At 38.4% G+C, this 19,353-nt stretch overlaps 1 protein-coding gene across 1 annotated transcript in view; it reads left to right on the top strand.

Moving 5' to 3' along the window:
* AKAP6 (A-kinase anchoring protein 6) overlaps window positions 1-19,353 on the top strand; it is a 400,528-nt gene that overhangs the window by 85,415 nt on the left and 295,760 nt on the right. Inside the window, exons 2-3 of the mRNA XM_027773404.1 lie at window positions 918-1,169; window positions 8,714-10,474. Coding sequence (XP_027629205.1) covers window positions 918-1,169; window positions 8,714-10,474 — 2,013 coding nt within the window. The remainder of the gene's footprint in view (window positions 1-917; window positions 1,170-8,713; window positions 10,475-19,353) is intronic.

The raw sequence follows: 19,353 nt of genomic DNA, 5'->3' as shown, positions 1-19,353 counted from the left end.
TAAATTGTCCAGTAAATGCTACCATTAATGTCATTCATTTCTTGCTGCTGGCCTTTGGCAGTGAAGTAGAAATTTGGAAACTTGTAAGAATAACTTCACATATTGGTATTTATTTACATCTTGGTACTTATTCATATGTGAACAAGTACACAGGTGATACCAAAACTGTCAGCCTAATAGTATATATGAAGGAGATTAAAACTTTTAGTAATGTTTTGTTTAAAGTATCTGGGTCTTAATAACAAAACATAACAAAACGAACTATATTGTCTTTTTTCATCCTTTAAGTTTTTCTGGCTTTGCATCTTAAAAGTGATTCGTCTTGCAAAATATGGGTTGCAAATTTAGATAGCCATTGTGAAGTTAAATTTTATATTGTCTTTGTAGCATAGTGACAATTGTTCCTTATCCCCAAGACCTTATAGTTAATTGAGAATGGCTGAGAGTTCCTGTGAAACACACATTCTAGTCTACCTTTCTACATGCTGTATGTTTGATTGAGGCTTCTATCCTGAAATATTGTGTGCTATGTGTAACTAACCATTAGCAAATGAAAAAAGTTACTGGCTTCCTTGCTACATCCCAAACAAACTGTAAAACAGAGAGCAGAATGAGTTGGTAAAGTGATCCTCTCACATTGACTTAGCTTTCAACGTGGACATCTGAAAAAAATAGGATTTTTGTGATTTAGAAAAATGTCAACTTACCTATGTGTACTGAAGGCCCATGTGTGGAAATATGGCCTACAACTATACCTGAGCTAAAATAAAGGCTAAGTATCCAACATGTGTTGCTGTTGGCCCTAGTGTTAGGTAAAAAGAGTGACTTTTTTTTCCTCACCCCTATTTTCTGTAGGTTAAGATAAAGGAGTCCTCACAGATTTTGTTCTTTTCTTTTTTTTTTTTTTCTTATTACAGGACATTTGTGAAGATATTTCTGATCATGTTGAGCAAATCCATGCCCTCCTTGAAACGGAGTTCTCCCTAAAGCTGCTGTCTTACTCTGTCAATGTGATTGTGGACATACACGCTGTGCAACTCCTTTGGCATCAGCTCCGAGTCTCAGTGCTGGTTTTGCGAGAGCGAATCCTCCAAGGCCTACAGGACGCCAATGGCAACTACACTAGGCAGACAGACATTCTGCAAGCTTTCTCTGAAGAGACAAAGGAGGCAAGTGTGTTCTTTAAAATCAAAGTAATGCCATGTTAAGCATGATTATTGGAGAAAGTTTTCAGTTTAGAGATGTGAGATAGGAATTCTATGGGTAGATTAAAACAATTACAGCAAAAACAAAACAGGCTGTGAATGAGGTTTTGAGTCTCGGTATTGTGATCAGAAGCTAGGGCCCTTCTGATATGAATGTCCTTTAGGTTTACCTGGTAGTTTGTACAGATATTATCCCATAGTTGTTGATGCTAACCTGATTTCCTGTTTCTTCTTCAGTTTTGTTTGTTTGTTTGTTTGGTTTGTTTGTTTGTTTGAGAGGTTTCTGCTATAGGACGCGTGCACATGCTGGAGAGACAGAAAGCGAGAAATCACCCTCCACGGGGGATGGCCACGCCGCAATCCCTTCTCCTCCATTATCCTCTAGGGATCTTTTGCACACACGCACATGTGCCCATTGTGAGTTTAAGCCACTGGGTCTGGGCCTCAAACTGTGGTTGACTACATGGGAGTCCTGCGACATAGCCACTACATAACTGCTAGCCCCACCTTCTTCAGTTTAATTATAAATATTTTTTGAGCACTCACTATGTGTCAGGCACTAGGTGTTAAGAAAATGATAATGATCAAAATATGGTCTTTACCTTCAGGGGGCTTCAAGTCTAGTGGGACATGGAGACAAGTGAGCAGACAATAAGGTCAAACTGTGATAAGTCCTTAAGATACCATTAATGGACAGAGAAAAGGGCATCTAATTCAGAAGTGAATATAATCTGGAGACCAAAAAAGTAAAAGATTCAACTGGTGAATAGAAATGGAAAATTCTCTAGAAAGAGGGAATGGTATGATCAAAAACCTAGAGATGAGAGAAAGAGAATGGTAGTCTCACAGAACTACAGATAGGTCTAGAGCAAGAAGTTCCAGGGATAAAGAGGCAGGCATCAGGCTCATAGGTAAGTAGAGGTCTGACCAGGAAGACAAAAAGCTTTTATAAGCGTATTAAGACAGTTGGCGTTGGGGCCAGCAGGTGGCGTGATGGTTAAGACGTTGGACTCCCACATGACTGACAGCGATTTGAGTCTTGGACTGGCAGCTTACTTTCTTACTCCACCTCCCACCCCCAACCTCTGGTGAGTGCATGTATCCTGTTGAAAATTAAAAAAAAAAAAAAAAAGATAAACAAAATGAAATAAATAATTCTTAATTTAAAAGAAAGAGAGTTAGACTTTATTTTGAGGACAAAGGAAATGTTTGTTCTGGGAACTGCCATGATTGGTTTCATGCTTTAGAAAAGTCCTTCCAGAAGCCATGGAAAATGGAAATTAGATTGTTATACAATGGGGAACAGCAGGTGGCATCATGGTTAAAACACTGGACTCCCACATGGCTAACTGTGGTTCAAATCCTGGACCTGGCAACTTGCTTTCTCACTCTCCCCCTCCCCCACTCTGTCCCTCTGGTGAGTGTGTGTGCTTTATAGCAAGTTTAAAAATTATAATAACAATGGTACCAGCAGTTGGCATAATGGTCCCAGAGGACTGCAGTTCAAGTCCTGGATCCAGTGGCTTAAACTCATGCTGGGCACATGTGCATGTGTGCCCAAGATCCCAAGAGGAGAATGGAGGAGAAGGGATTGTGGGATGGCCATCTCCCCTAGTGGGGTGATTTCTCGCTTTCTGTCTCTCTGTCTCTCTCTATCTTTCTGGCGAGCACACACCTGCTGGCCCCTCGTGCAATATTTTAACAAGTGAAATTCATTTTCATCTGCTCTGAAGAGAGTTCCGAGAACTTTTTTTTTCTTAAAATTGCTTCTGCATGATGAGACTACATGCTTTTTTGCTTTTTTATTATTATTTTAGGGAAGGATTTTTTTTCCATATTAAAAAAAGTATGGGGATCAGAAAGTAGCATAATAGCTATGTCACTGGACTCCCACGTAGTCAACCATGGTTCGAGTCCCGGACCCGGTGGCTTAAACTCATGCTAGGTACATGTGTGCGCGTGCCTAAGATCCCGAGAGGAGAATGGAGGAGAAGGGATTTCGGTGTGGCCACCTCCCCTGGGGAGTGATTTCTCACTTTCTGTCTGTCTCTGTCTTTCTGGTAAGCGCACGCACCTTATAACAAAAACCTCTAAAAAAAAAAATTAAAAAAAGTATGATGTGAAGAAAAAATAGTTGCCTCTGAATCACCATCATTCAACTATCTTAGTAGTTGAGATAGTTGGCCTGGCTGAGAACTGACTAGGAGAGTGAACATTAGTGTTTTGAATGTGATCTTTTCTATTTAAAACCAGGGACTACCTATATGTCCTTGAAGACTTAGGAAAAGGTAGCCATACTCTACTCTCTGAGATGTGTTCATATACTAACTTAGCAATATACAGGTTGAGTATCCTTAATCTAAAAATTCAAAATATTTTTTAAAAGAATTATTTGTTTAATTAAATTAATTAATTAATTAATTATTTTAAATTGCTACAGGGCACATACACTCACCAGAGACAGAAAGAGAGAGAGAGTGAGAGAGAGAGAAAGCTAACAGGTTTGGAACTCAAACCATGATTGACCTTGTGGGAGTCCAGCACCTTAACCAGCACACTACCTCCTGGTCACCAAAAGTCAAAATCTTAAATGCTTCAAAATCCAAAACATTTTTAGCACCAATGTCACCCTAAGTGGAAAATCCCACCACTAACTTCATGAGATGGGTCACAGTCAAAGCAACATATTGTATAAAAATTACCTTCAGTCTATATATATGTAAGATGTATATGAAACAGAATTTTGTGTTTAGGCTTAGGTCCCCATCTCCAAGATATCTCATTATATATATGCAAATATTCCACAATTAAAATAAAAATTCTGAAATACTTCTGATCTCAAGCATTCTGTATAAGGATACTTAACCTATATTCACTTAACATATATTGGGTCATCAGAAAAGTCATGACACATTTTTGCATAGAAAGACATATAAAAATACATCATGACTTTCCAAACAACCCAATATATTCATCTAACATCTTTTATTGAGTACTATTCTTGAGAAAAAGAGTAATCCTAGTTTAAAGGTACTATAAACACTAAAGTAGTAGACTACATACATTCTGAGGGCCACAGTGTTCTCTATCTAGAGACAGCTGGCTGATACATTAGGGGTTTAATTTTTACCCAACCGCTCAAATTTTGTTTTCTCTACTCGGCACAAAAACACCTTTCTTTAGTGCCTCTTTGACCTTGTGTAAGTACTGCAGTACAATAACTATGATAAAAAAATTTAAAAATAGAAAATAATGTTGGAAATTTCAACTAGTTGGTAATATTTATAGGTCTTATGGGATAGCTTTGGAATTTAACCATTTATAACACTAATTCTATAAAAAAGTTCTGCATAATGAACAAAAAAATTTAGTTTTTTTTTTAAAAAATACAATCTGCTTTTAAATTGAGAATCTAACTATTACTCTCTTTTAAATTATATAAAGCATGACCTTTGTTGGGCAAATGCATTCTTTAATGTTTTGGCTTCTGACTTTATTAATGAGTCTAGTCCATGTTTGATGCACAAAAGTCACACAATTTCATTTAGATAATGTTTGTTGAGATTGGCAGTTAGTGTTGATTTCTCTCTTGTACAGTATAATTTCATATTAGAGATAGCTTTCATCTTTATAAAACTTTTCTTCTCAATATACTTTATTACTAAAAATATTAATATGAAAAGTAATAAGAATGTTTATTGAGCATTTATCCACTTATCAGACTTGTATCTTAGATATCTTATATACTTTAACCCTCTCGGTACCCCTATGGCATGATTTATCATTTCGTTTTTACAGATTAGAAAAATAAAGCTTAGTGACATAAAGCTACTGGCTCATGGCCACATAGATAATTAGTGATAGAGCTAGAATTTGACATTGAAACTTGGACTTTACATTATTGGACTCAACTAAAACTACATAATCGGAGGAAAACATTACATGAAGGCATGAAGAGACATTCTAAGTGCCATCACTTATTCATTTATTCAACAAATAACGTCTTTGAGTGCTTACTCTATGTAGATTACTGTGCTTCATGCTTCAGGTACCCTGGTGAGTCAGTCATTTTTTTAATGTTATTTATATATTTATGGTGCTTAAAAACTAGTGGGAAAAATGAATTAGTCCAGTAATCACAGCAGCATTCATTTTTAAATGAAGATACATGCTTAAAGAGAAAGAAACAAAGATTTGAGAGCTTACAATAAAAGATTCTGACTTAGGTAGAGCTCTAGAATCTTGAAGAAGTGCAATTTGATTTGAGATCTGAGGGTTGAGTAAGAATCAACTAGTTAAAGGGTATCAGTGAAAAGCTTTCCAGGCTGAGGAAACAGCACGTGCAAAGGCTCTGAAGCCGGAGGGAACATACTGTGTTCAGAAACTGAAAGGTGGGCACTGTGTCTAGGTGTAGCCAGTGAGGGAAGCATGGTATGAGAAAGGAATCTTCGTACATAGCCCTGGAGGGATTTGGGTTTTTAACCTGGTAGCGACAGGAAACTACTAAAGGACTTTAGGTCGAGGAGTAACAACACCAGAGTTATAATCTGAGAGGTTATTCTGGTGGCAGTGTGGAAAATAAACTAGAGAAGGGGACATACCAGTTTAAAGTAATATTCAGTGATCAAGTGTGGATTTTGAGTTAGACAGCCTTGGTCCAAAGCCTAAGTTAACTCATAGGCATGAGACCATAGCCTACTTATGAACATTCTTTTGGCTCAAGCTTCTTTTATGTAATTCAAGGACAAATGTATTGTATAAACTCTGGAAGAAAGTTGTGGGGATTAAATGAACAAATCATAGGGATTAAATGGTAATAGTAATTAGCCATCCCTATAAAGAAACTGAACCTTAAAAAATTAAATAAGGCTTTTTTTTTTTCTTTTTTGAGAGGTTTTTGCTGTAGGGCACATGCACTTGCCAGAAAGACAGAGAGAGACAGAGAGACAGTAAGCAAGAAATCACCTCCCAGGGGGATGGCCATGCCATAATCCCTTCTCCTCCATTCTTCTCTTGGGATCTTGGGCACTCACACACACGCGCCTGGCGTGAATTTAAGCCACTGGGTCCAGGACTCAAACTGTGGTCAACTGCATGGGAGTCCAGCAATGTAGCCATTGTGCTATCTGCTGGTCCCTTAAATGAGGCTTTTTATCATTATTATTTTTCTGGATGTCATAGATTTAGAGTAAGGAGAATGGTTGATAAAGGGAAGGTGAATGTATGAAGGGAGAGAACATTCCAAAAACAAAATAATAAAACCCTGTGTAATGCCCAGCATGTTGGTACAGTCAGTAGCAAATTGAACTACAGTGTGCTGGAAACTACATAGGTTAGGATAAAAGCAGATTCCAAAGTCGATCTGAAAACACACTGGGTGTTTTGTGTGTGTATAAGATCCTGACAAGGTAGAGGGCTATGAGAAAGTGATCAAGGCATGTGGAAATCCTAACAAGGATGCTTCACTTCTCTCTTTATCTCTCTTTCTCATACTTTCTGTGCACTGTATCATGAATGAAAATGAAACAAAACAAAACCAATTAAAAAATACTCATTATAAGATCCTAGAGAAATTGGATCTTGAGATGGGGACCCAGAGACCTATAGCTACATGGGATTTGGCTTCAATTGACCCATCCTAGTTCCTCTTCCAGGAGAAAGAAGATCTGGGGATATAATGATCCTTCACTTGTGAGTTTCCTTTTTTCCTTGCCTAAGTAGATTAAATTACAGTATCCTTCAGTCTGATAGGCATAATAGGATTCCAGAAGATCTTCTAACCCAAAGAAAGGATTGACCAAAAATCTCTCCACTTGTTTGATATCAGAAATAGCATTAGTGGGGCCAGTGGGTTGTGTAATGGTTAAAGTACTGGCTGACCATGGTTTGAGTCCCAGACCCAGTGGCTTGAAATTCACACTGAGTGTGTGTTTGTGAAAATGCCAGGAGAATGGAGGAGAAGGGATTGCAGTGTGACCATCCCCTCTGGAGGGTGATTTCTCACTTTCTCTCCCTGTCTCTTCAGCTAGTGCACATACCCTAGAGCAAAAATTTCTCAAAAAAAAAAGAAAGAAAGAAAGAAAAAGAAATTTCATTAGTAATGAGACCAAACCCTTACTAACACAATTAAGAATTTAAAAATAAAAAAACTAATAATGCTATATTTTAGCATTATTTCATTTTATATCAAACCAGTCTCCCTGGAATTATAAATAATAAGGGAGGTGGACACTCAGTAGCTTACATATATCAATGGACATGGGGGGTGCACACAAAGGGAGGAGATAGGACTAAGATGATTAAGGGTTTTTTTTAAGAATTATTTATTTAATTTTATCTATCATCATTATTTTTTTTTAAAATTTACTACAGGGCACATGTGTTCACCAGAAAGAGACAGAGAGAGAGAGAGAGAGAGAGAGAGAGAGAGAGAGAGAGAGAGAGAGAGAGAGAGAGAGAGAGAGAGAGAGAGAGAGAGAAAGAGAGAGAGAAAGTGGAAAGCAAACTGCCAGGTCCTGAACCCAAACCACGGTCAGCCATGTGTGGGTCCAGTCCCTTAACCACCTCGACACCTGCTTGCTCCCAGTGATAAAATTTTGATAATTTAATTTTCTCCAGGATCACCTATGTTTACTTTCAAATGGAGGAGCCAAACACAAACTAGTCTTGAACTGCTATGTATTTGCAGATTTAGTAGTTTATGTTCTTATGATTTGTAAATATACATTTAAAGTGACTGGCTTAGTGTAATTAATTTGTCCACTTAAAAAATAGTCATCGAGTATCTATTATGTGCTAGACACTGGTATGTGTTAGAGTGGAAGCAGAAAGCAAAACAGACATTCATGGAGATTTTACTCTTACATAACATTGTTCCCAGAAATTTTGTAACTTAAAGCTTCACTTAGAAGAGATTATTAAGGACCAGTAGATGGTGTCATGATTATGTTGCTCAACTCTCATGTGGTTGACTACAGTTCAAATCCCCGACCCAGTGGCTTGAAACTCATGCCAGGTACAAGTGCATGTGTACCCAAAATCCTGAGAGGAGAATGGAGAAGGGATTGTCACATGGCCATCCCCCCAGGGGGTGATTTCTCACTTTCTGTTTCTCTTTCTCTCTGCCTTTTCAGTGAGCACATGCTCCCTATAACAAAAATCTCTATTAAAAAATAAAAGTAAAGTTTATTAAATAAATAATACACTGTTTTTAAATAGAACATTAAGGCAAGTATAGTTTTTTAAATTTTTTTTACTTGATTTTGACCATTTATATTAAGACTGTATGGTCCAGATTAAAGAAAGATCTTTAAATGTTTAAGAACAGAAAACTATATATAAAGTTTTATGGTAGTTGATTAATACGCTTTTCTGTGTGTCAACCCAGAAGCTTTTGAGACTGATGTATTTCTGACCTTTATTGTTGCTTGTGCAGAAATTTCATTTGAACAGCAGTTGAGTGTCATTGAGGGTGCACTTACTGAAATCATTGCCCTTGTCTGTTTCAGGGCCGACTTGATTCTCTAACAGAAGTGGATGACTCAGGACAGTTAACTATCAAATGTTCTCAAAATTACTTATCTTTGGATTGCGGTATTACTGCATTTGAACTGTCTGACTACAGTCCAAGTGAGGATTTACTCGGTGGCCTGGGTGAAATGACCTCTAGCCAGGTCAAAACTAAACCCTTTGACTCTTGGAGCTACAGTGAGATGGAAAAGGAATTTCCTGAGCTTATCCGAAGTGTTGGGTTACTTACGGTGGCTGCAGACCCCATTCCTTCCAACTGCAGTGAAGCAGTTAGTGAGGAGTTGTCTCAAGTATCTCTTTTAGCAGATGACAAAGGTGAATGTGAGGAAAACAATGCCTCTGCTGTCCAAGAGCAACCAGACTTACCACCAGGGATGCCATCTTCAGGGGAAGTTCTGACAAATGCTGTTCAACCTTCTGATGAACCTGCCAAGCAAGAATCCAATTCCTCCTCCCATCTTGGTGCAAAGGTCCAACAGCCTTGTGAAAATGCAACTCCCAAGCGATCCATCAGAGATTGCTTTAATTATAATGAGGATTCCCCCACACAGCCCACATTGCCAAAAAGAAGACTTTTCCTTAAAGAGGAAACTTTTAAGAATATTCTAAAAGGCAGTGATGGAAAAAAACAGATGGTTGATCTAAAGCCTGAAATGAGCAGAAGCACCCCTTCTCTAGTGGACCCTCCTGACAGATCCAAGCTTTGCCTGGTGTTGCAGTCTTCCTACCCCAACAGCCCTTCTTCTGCCAGCCAGTCTTATGAGTGTTTGCACAAGGTAGGGGTTGGGAATCTTGAAAACTCAGTCAAAAATCACATTAAAGAAATCTCTTCCAGCCTGGGAAGGCTTAATGACTGCCACAAAGAGAAATCTCGACTTAAAAAGCCACACAAGACCTCAGAAGAGATGCCTTCATGCAGAACACCTAAACGGGGAAGCAGTTCAAGTAAGCAAGCTGAAAAGAGGAGGAGTTTGGTAGCACCAAATGGAATGCTGCCTTGTACCTCCAAGACCAGTGAGGGGCCAGAAGCAGATTCTACTTCCTCATCCTCACTTGAGCCATGTAATCAGAGAAGTTGGAATGTGAAATTGCCAGTGCAGTCGGAAACATCTAGTTCACCACCTTTTACTCAAAATAGTGAATCTTCTACTGGCTCAGACAACATCATGTCTCCAGTACCCCTTCTTTCAAAGCATGAAAGCAAAAAAGATAACTCCTCCTCCCCAAGTCATGTCACCAAGAATGGTCAGATTGTAGAGGCCTGGTATGGCTCTGATGAATACCTAGCTCTGCCGTCTCACCTCAAGCAGACAGAAGTATTAGCCTTGAAGTTGGAAAACCTAACAAAGCTGCTGCCACCAAAACCCAGAGGAGAAACGATTCAGAATATTGATGACTGGGAACTATCTGAAATGAATTCAGATTCTGAGATCTATCCAGTGTACCATGTCAAAAAGAAACATACAAGGCTAGGCAGGGTGTCTCCAAGTTCATCCAGTGACATAGCTTCTTCACTGGGGGAAAGCATTGAATCTGGACCTCTGAGTGACCTTCTTTCTGATGAGGAGTTATGTATGCCTCTCTCTGGCACGAAAAAATACACTGATGAGAAATTAGAGAGAGGTTCATCCTCTGAGAAGAATGAGAGCCATTCCACTACTAAATCAGCTTTAATTCAGAAACTGATGCAAGATATTCAACATCAAGACAACTATGAAGCCATATGGGAAAAAATAGAGGTAAGACAGTCTTATAACCTGAATAATTTCTCTTCTGATATTTGGTTTTGTTTTTATTTTAATATATTTATGTATTTCATTTTTTTATATAAAGCAAAAATTACAGAACATATTTTTCTTTTTTTTTTCTAACAAAACTTTACATTCTTTTGTCTGTTAAGAATTTCTTCCCTTGAAAATAATTCTGGGAAAACATCCACCTCTCTTCAGTCTATTTTAAAATATGTTGCTATTTTTAATAAACCTAGTTGATTCCTCAAAGAGAGATAAGATTAAACACAGTGATCACTGCATTATGACAGAATGTGCAGCATTAGGAACTGTCCTTGTCAATGCATTAACTTGATATGTCTCTACCTGGTTGAGAATTTTCTGATATTGCTCAGACCTAACATAGCTACTTATGAATGCTGGGCTGCTTAGATGTAATACAAAATAGAATAGAACACTAGCTGTGCACATACAGGTACCACAGGAATTTGTGAATAGACTATGCAGTTACCTTCAGTGCTTTTTGGTTCACCTGTTCTGATCATAGAATGCCATATACATCTCCAATGTTAACTTTCTGCAGAAACAGACCAGGCATTTCTAATTTATTTGGAACTTAAAATTTTTTTTTCAACTCTTCCTTCTCTTTGAGAACTTTGTCTAATAACCATTCTACCATTTACCACCCATAACCTTTGAGATGAGGGGCTGACATTTTTGGTAAATCTTTACTTTTAAATGAATTATTACATGTGATGAAATCTTTGAGGATAGACATATAAAAATTCTCAATACTTGCCAGAGGCCGCTCCAGCCAGAGTGGGTTGAAGCTCGTACACAGGAAGGCGACACGGGCAAGCAAAAATCAGACTGAAACCTCAATGCTCTTTAGCATGTTCTCAGCCAACTACAGCCAGTTCAAGACTGCAGCCCCAGTGGCTATCAAACATATGTATTTATTGAGGGATGTCTTACAGAAGTAGGAGGGGTGAGGGGGAAGTAAAAGATTTACTCTAAGAAATGAGGTGTTCAAAGTACAGGAACAATAATCATAAAACATGATGTCTGTCTTATTTGATTGGGTATAATCAATTACAGTTCTCAGGATGAGGGAGTCCATTCGTTTGGTGCATTTTCTTCTTAGATCTTGATTACTGGGAAGGGTCTTTTGAAGAGGGGGCTTGCAGGAAGCTTGATAACTTCAGTTCCGGGCCAGGGTGGCAGCATTGCCAGTTACAAAGGCCTAGATAGAAATCTTGTCTCAGTAAGTAAAGACACGGTTAATATATACTAAAGTGAAATATCTATATTGCTTTTGGGGTAATTTACAGCTAAAGGGGTGAGCCTATTGCCTACATGGGAAAAGAATGTGGTCTTGCGAGCAGCTTAATGACTGACCTAAAGGTTACTGTGTACTTGGGATCCTCTACGTGCTGTTCTATACAATGGCTGTGGCTTGGGGAACGGCAGTCTTCTCTTGTCTTGAGAGTAAGGGCGGCTTATGCTTGTTTGGGTTATCAGTGCCTCGCTGATGAGTCCCTAAGCCTCCCCCAGCTACTGAGGTCATTTTATCAATTTAGTAGCTTTCCATTAACTCAAACTTTTCTAGTGTTATCTGTGTCATCCCCAGTAGGAGAGGTGAATACATCATTCTTTATTGACATTTTCCAGACAGGTGGGGTGAACTTCAGGAGATAAGTCCCATTCGCCACTGCGTTAGGGATCCACATTCCTTCAGGATTATTGTAAAAGTTACAATAAGGCTGGGGGTGTTATTTTGCCCTTATGGGGTACCGCCAGTAAAGCTCATGGCAGAGAAATTGAGTGCAGGCCAGTATAGCAACACAGTGGAGAATTGCAACTCGTAAACTGTTGACTTTGCTCACAGTTTCTTCTCAGCCCAGTCCTTGCTTTAGGCATGAGAGGGAGCTCCCCAGGTTCTGCCTGTGTTAGCTGCATGGTCCTGACAAATACTGATTTACCAAAATTCTCAGAACTGAGCTTCATAATGTAAATTGTGCTTTCATCCTTTAAGAGGCATCTAGGCCAAAAAGGTTCACTAAGATTATTGTGGTAATGGCCCTTTCCTCAGAAGGCCACTGGAAATAAATTCAGTTTATTTGATAATTATGGTGATTTCTTATTTGATATATAAATGACCATGCTTTGCATGTTTTTATAGCACTTTGCAGTGTGCAAAGCCGTTCCATAATACTTTTTTTTTTAACTTGATTTTCACAGTCATCCTGTGAAGGTGAATCACAGTTCAGTGAGCTTAAGTGGCTTTTCCCAAGCTAAAATACATAATAAATAGATAGACATTTCTCCTTGGAATGCTGAGATACAAATCAGTGTCTTCTAATTTTTAGTCTAGTTTCTTCTTTGTATCATGTTGCCTCCCTGAAAGAGATTGTAGTATCTTCCACACTTATATTTAGGAAAGGATAATAGTAAGAGAGAATAATGGGACTCAGGAGTCATTCAGATTGGAAAGAGACTATTGATATAATCCCTGCAGATGACTTGGAACCACTCCCAGTTATTTTTTTTTACATCTGTTCAGTTTTTAATTTTTTATGATTTTTTTTGTAATAGGGTGTGTGCACTTACAAAAGAGAGAGAGAGAGAGAAAGTGAGAAATCAACCCACCAGGAGGGATAACCATGCCATAATTCCTTCTCCTCAATTCTCCTCTCAGAATTTCAGGCATCTATGTACATGTGCCTGATGTGTTCTTCAAGCTGTGGAGTTCAGGACTCAAACTGCACAGTTGACCATGTGGGATCCAGCCACCCTAACCACCATGCCACCTGCAGGACAGACATATCAAAATGAGGACAGACATACCAAAATTCTCAGTACTGACTTACCTAAATTCTCAGACTATTGAATACTATTTTGGGACCAGATGGACACTGATAAAAGTATAGTGCATCTGGACAGGATAATGTGGAGGAAGAAAATGCACGTTCATAAGGAATAACTAATGGAAATATATAACATACTAATAATCATTAACATATATCTAGTTTTTATGTATATAATCTTCATAATAACCCTAATATTAACTCTGTTTTATGGATGAAGGGACTGAAACTGAGGGAGACCAGGCAGTTTGCTATAGAGCCTCTACTATTAACCTCCTTCTCCATAAGGAAGAGATCGATCTGTACTGCATGTAAATAGGATAGTATTACCAAGAAGAGAGAATACCAGTAGAGCTAGGATTTGCCTGTGATGTTCTGATGAAGTACTAAACCTGGAGTAGGGTTTTGAAGAATCTGTAGGATTTATTCAGATAGGGAGAGGGAAGGTGAGCATTTCAGGAAGGAAGAGCACAAACTAAAATAGATGAGGGAATGAGCATGGATATTGAGATGTACAGAGAACTGTCTAGGCTTGTAGGTCTGTGATCAGAGAGCCATGAAAGTTTCTATACCTATAAATAGACCTGGTTGCTGCAAGATCTTAAAGGCTACACCAACACAATTAGAATTTGTTCACCAGGCATCCACAGCAACTTCTCCAAAAGGGAGTAAAAATAGTAATAGAATAATCATAATAATGAAGGCTTCTTGAGCTCTCATTTTTGTGTTTGACTCTGTGCTAATTTTCTTTTTTACATGCCTAATTCTACTTAAGTGCTAGGAGTTAGGAGATTTTCAGATGAAGAGGCTAAGACAGGTTGTGATTTGGAAACTTCTTCAAGTCCTCACAGATAGTAAATGCAAGTCAAACTTTGAACCCCAAGCCAGCACACTTGAAGCAGTGTAAGCTATGAACTTTCTGGAATGTTTAGTTGTCCATAACAAGAAAGATGGTCCTAGTAGCTTTGGTAATCAGGACAGAGATGTTGGTAAGAGCAGCCAATTTAAGAGACTGCTGTGTTGAGAACCGGGCAAGAAGAGGACTGTCAAGGAAATGAACAGAACCCAGAAGAGCGATTTATAGGCCTTACTCAGTTAGTAAAGCCTTCTTTGAACCATAGTTGGTCATGTTCTGTTCTGGGCCTTATTTCTTCTTTTGCAAAATGAGATTTAACTAAATGATGACTATGATACCAACTACCAATGGTAGCATGCTTTCATTTTATAATTCTACAAAAGTGAAACCAAGTTTTCAGTATCTGGGGACTGATATATCTTTTATAGAAGAAAACATTTGGATGGGTAACCAGTTCTAGGTAGAAATGGAGAAGGTAATTAAATAAAATACATTGATAAAGAGTGATGCTAAATTTTTTAAAGAGGAAGTATTTTATAGATAGTTGAAAATACTGTACTAGAGTTGGGATATGAGGCAAAGACAAAAAGAAAATTAAGGCCCTCTTTCAACCCACCCTTATATATCTCCACCTTAGCTTTGGTTTCTTCCAAATAATGACCCAGAAGTCCTATTTCACCTGCAAAATATAATAAGGAAGATGCTACTTAACATCTTCCTTTACTCTGCATCACCTAGGCACTTTACATAAAAGAGTTCCTTCATAGGATTTCTCTCTCTCTCTCGTTTTTTTGTTTGTTTGTTTGTGGGTTTTTTTTTTTTTTTGCTATTGGGCGCATGTGCTCACCAGAAAGACAGAGAGAGAAAGCAAGAAATCATCCCCCGAGGGGATGGCCACACCACAATCCCTTCTCCTCCATTCTCCTCTTGAGATCTTGGGCATGCACACACACTCACCTGGTGTGAGTTTAAGCCACCGGGTCCAGGACTCGAACCGCAGTCAACTACATAGGAATCCAATGACAGCCATTATGCCAACTGCTTGTCCCCCTTATAGGATTTCTCACAACAACCCTGAAAGATAGGTTTTTTCCCAATTCTAAATTGACTACATCTCGCCTCCGCCAGTATTCCCACTTGAGATCTAGCCACTATTACCTACTTCCTAGATTACTGAAGTAGCCCCTGAACTGGTGTCTGTGCTTCTTTTCTGCTCTCACTACAGTCTATTCCCAAAACAGTAGCCAGAGTGAAAGCATAAACCAGATTATATCATCCTTTACTCAAAGCCCTGCAATAGCTCCCATTACACTGAGAGGTCCTTCATGGACTGGTCACCTGATCTCCTCTTCCCACACCCACTTCTCTGCATTCCTGTTGAGTTCTTTGCTGTTCTTAGAACATGCTGAGCATTCTTCTGCCTTTAGAACCTTTGTCCGTTTCCTCTGCCTGCATCCCTCTATCAGAAGATTTCCTTTCTAGTTCTTTCTCTTCTCTGAGTCTTGGCTCAAACACTATCTTCTTAGAACTATCCTGATCATATTTTAAAATTTGTAACCTGATCACTCTTTTTTTTTTTCCTGTAGTTCTTATCTTCCTCTGCTATTTTATATAGTTTTCTTATATAGATATTTATTATTTTTGTTCTGTCTCCCTCAGCTACTCTGTGAGGACAGGAACATGTATCTGTTTAGTTTGTCAGTGAATCTCACATTCCTAAAACAGTGCCTGCTACACAGTATGCACTCAATAAAGACTGCTGAATGAATTCTCATTTCAGAAAAGAGGAAACTGAGTTTGCAGAGATAAAAATCACTTTTCCTAAGAACTCCTGGAGCCAGGCTTTCAATCCCAATCTTCTTTACTGTTCCTACTAAATAAAGACTTGCGACTAGCTGAATTCCTTAAGAGAATGAAATAGATGGAGAAAAGAAAAAGATTGATCACTGAAATTTAAGTTGAAGCCCAGTAATGAGGCAGGAGCAAAGAAAAGGCCCAATTGCTGGGAGCAGGAAGGGACATAGAGGATTCTTGGATGTTAAGAAACTGGAGGGAGAAAGAGTTATTTAATAAGATGAACATTAGCCTGATTCTTCACAAAAGGTATCAAGAAGGATGAGGACTGTGGCGAAAAATATAAACAAAACACAACACATTTATATTTGTATGAAAGAATCAATGAGGATCTTAGAGGAAAAAATAATGACCTAATGGAGGAGTAGAAGTAGAAACTGCATTATAATTTTTTTGCTTTTTTAAGAGGTTTTTGCTTTAGGGTGCATACACTCACTGGAGAGAGATAGACAGAGACAAAGACAGTGATAGGGAAAGTGAAAAATTACCCTCAGAGCAAATGGCCACACCCCACTCCCTTCTCCTCCATTCTCCTTCCAGGATCTTGGGCACACATGCACACATGATTTTCAAGTGACCTGATCTGGGACTTGAACTGTGGTCAGCCACATGGTAGTCCAGTGATATAACCACTATTCCATCTGCTGGCCCCTAGATTGTAGGTTCTTGAAAAACGAGAAAGAATTATTCCTAATAGCTCAAGAAATTGGGTTGTGAAAGCAATATGAGACAGATGATGATGCTTAAAAGTAAGGCAACTGAAAGTTTCTTTTAGAAAAACTATAGCTTGTTTGAAGGCAGAAATGGCAAAAGAACTTAAAGTGGCTGGAAAGAATATGTAAATCCAACACAAACTGAGACAAGATGGGAGGATGTGTGGAACCCCACTGGAAAAATTATATAGTTTGATATATATATATATATATATATATATATATTATTAAAAAAAAAACTGAAGAATTTGTCCTGCTCCTGATTCTCCCTATCAAATGGAGAATAAGTGTTTCTTCCTCTTGTCATGCCCTAAGTGCCCCACCCTATCTTCTACACTGAGTCATACAGAGCAGAAGGCTTAAGGCACATGGAAGCCCTCTAACACACAGGACTTCACAGGGCTGTGATAGAATCTTCAGGGTAACACCAAGGGTTAACACAAGGGTCTTAGATGCCTAGTAAGTTCCTGTCATTTCCCAAATATCACATTTGTATCTTTCTTATAGTTGGCTGTTCTAACACAAAAGATTTCTTTTACATGTGTATTCTTTATTCTTTGGAAAAATTAATCTTTTGAAGAGATGATGCCTTCACATGGCTTAGAAACACATTTAAAAATATCCAGTATCTCTCTCTCCCAGCCTTACCCATCTTGGTTTCTGACCCCATCATAGGCGATTGCTGTTTTTAGTTCTTACATCCTTTAATAAGTACATTACACATATACAAGCAAATGCAAATATGTTTATTAAGCAACATTTTGAAAATAGGGAAACAAGTTGCAATAAACTCCTCATAAATAAACATTCTTCTCCACAAATAAACTCTTATGTAAACTTGATGAATCCTAAGGGATGGTACTTTGCCAACCTCTCTGTGAGGGTTGAGGGGATTTTGTTCAATTCTGACTGACTTACCAATAACCCGTTGAATGAATAAAATAGAGCATCTCAATTCTGAGTACTCACCCCCTGTGAGGTTTCTTAAGACTTAAAATTTAAAGTGAAATGAAAAAAAAAAAGCCAATCCATTGAACTAGATTAATTTGTTCTGATATGTTCAAGAAATAGAATCAAAGCAATGAAAAGAAAGGCAAGAAGAACGTATCTGGAGCATATGAAATTAAACAGCATGGTAAAAAGTGAACTTAGCATGCTATCTAGACATATATGGTCTGAGTAGTAGGGGCTGATAAACTATAGCCTGTGGGCCAAATCTGGCCCAATGCCTGCTTTTAAAAATGTTTATTGGAACACAGCCTGCTCGTCATCTATGACTGCTTTTGTGTTACAATGACAGAGGTGAGCAGTGACAGAGACCATATGGCCCCAAAATATTTACTATTGGCCCTTTGCAGACCTAGTTTGTTGACCTTTGCTCTTAAGATGAAAGAAGAGAGATAATTTCTAATGTGCCAGATCCTGAAGTAGAGTTTTCAATTAATTCATGTAACAGCCCTAAAGAAGAGCTGTTACTGTTCCCATTTTACAGATGAGAAATCTAAGACTTGAATAGGAATGACTTGCCCAGAGTCACATTACTACTAAATGTGACAGCTGAGATTCCAAACGGGATGCCAGAGCTGACTTGGTTTTCTGCTTGAGACATATTCAAATGGCCATGGAATTTAGGCAGTACTCTGTGCAGATAAAATCTATTTATAAATCTCTTATAAATCCCACAGAACACTGTTAGATTAGTAAATAAACAGACCGCTGCTTCTTCATGGCCTAAGTAGAAATGAACTTCTTGGTAGGTAGCCACTTGTCCAAGGTGGGTAATTATGGATGCTAGGCTAATAGCCTTATGACCTAGAGGGATCAAACAAACCCAGAGCAGGGTGGTGCCACCTTTGTGAAGCATTTCAGGAGATCTGTCTTTTGGATATGATACAATATTTATTTCTCATCACAGGCTTCCTACTCACACTAAATTCTCAAAACTTGTCTAGAAGATAATGAGTTTATCAGGTTGCAGTCATTGGTACCAAACTGATGGATGCATAACGTAGTTGAGACTATTTCTGCCTAGGAATACAAATGTTTTCAAATGCCAGATGATGCTATAGTTAAATGATTCAGCTATTGCTACATTTTTGTCCTAAATACACCTATACCTGATGTAAAAAACTTCTTTGGTACCAGCTAAGGTTGTCCTCACACATGCTATTTTTGATACAGTGTAGCTGATGCTTAGCTGAGTGCTTGCTCCTTGTAACTAGGCTATATAAAACTGCAGTCAAGTATGTTCCCAGTTTTGTGGTAGCAGCACAAAGGCAGCCACCATTGCTCCTGCCTAGAGATGGAACTGGGAAGTGATGAATAGTAACAATATAACATGAAGGTAGAGTTTTATTCTAGAATTAATTTGGCATTGATTTTTATATTTCTTTTCCAAGAAGTAAAATGGGTCTGGAAAGGAGCCATTCTCCAAACCTGCACCTCTTTCTCTTCCCTCCCTGCTTCCTTCCCTTCTTCCCTCCCTCCCTCCCTCTCTCTCTCTCTTTCTTTCTTTTGTGGTTAGAAAAGTTTTATTCACTTTCCAAGGGAGGAAAAGGGTCAGATTCAGGGAGTGCATTGACTCTGAAGGGCAAGGGC

The sequence above is a fragment of the Tupaia chinensis genome, unplaced genomic scaffold, assembly GCF_000334495.1.
Source record: "Tupaia chinensis unplaced genomic scaffold, TupChi_1.0 Scaffold000350_1, whole genome shotgun sequence".
In the NCBI taxonomy this organism is placed as follows: Eukaryota; Metazoa; Chordata; class Mammalia; order Scandentia; family Tupaiidae; genus Tupaia; species Tupaia belangeri.
This window is presented reverse-complemented; position numbering and strand designations above follow the sequence as displayed.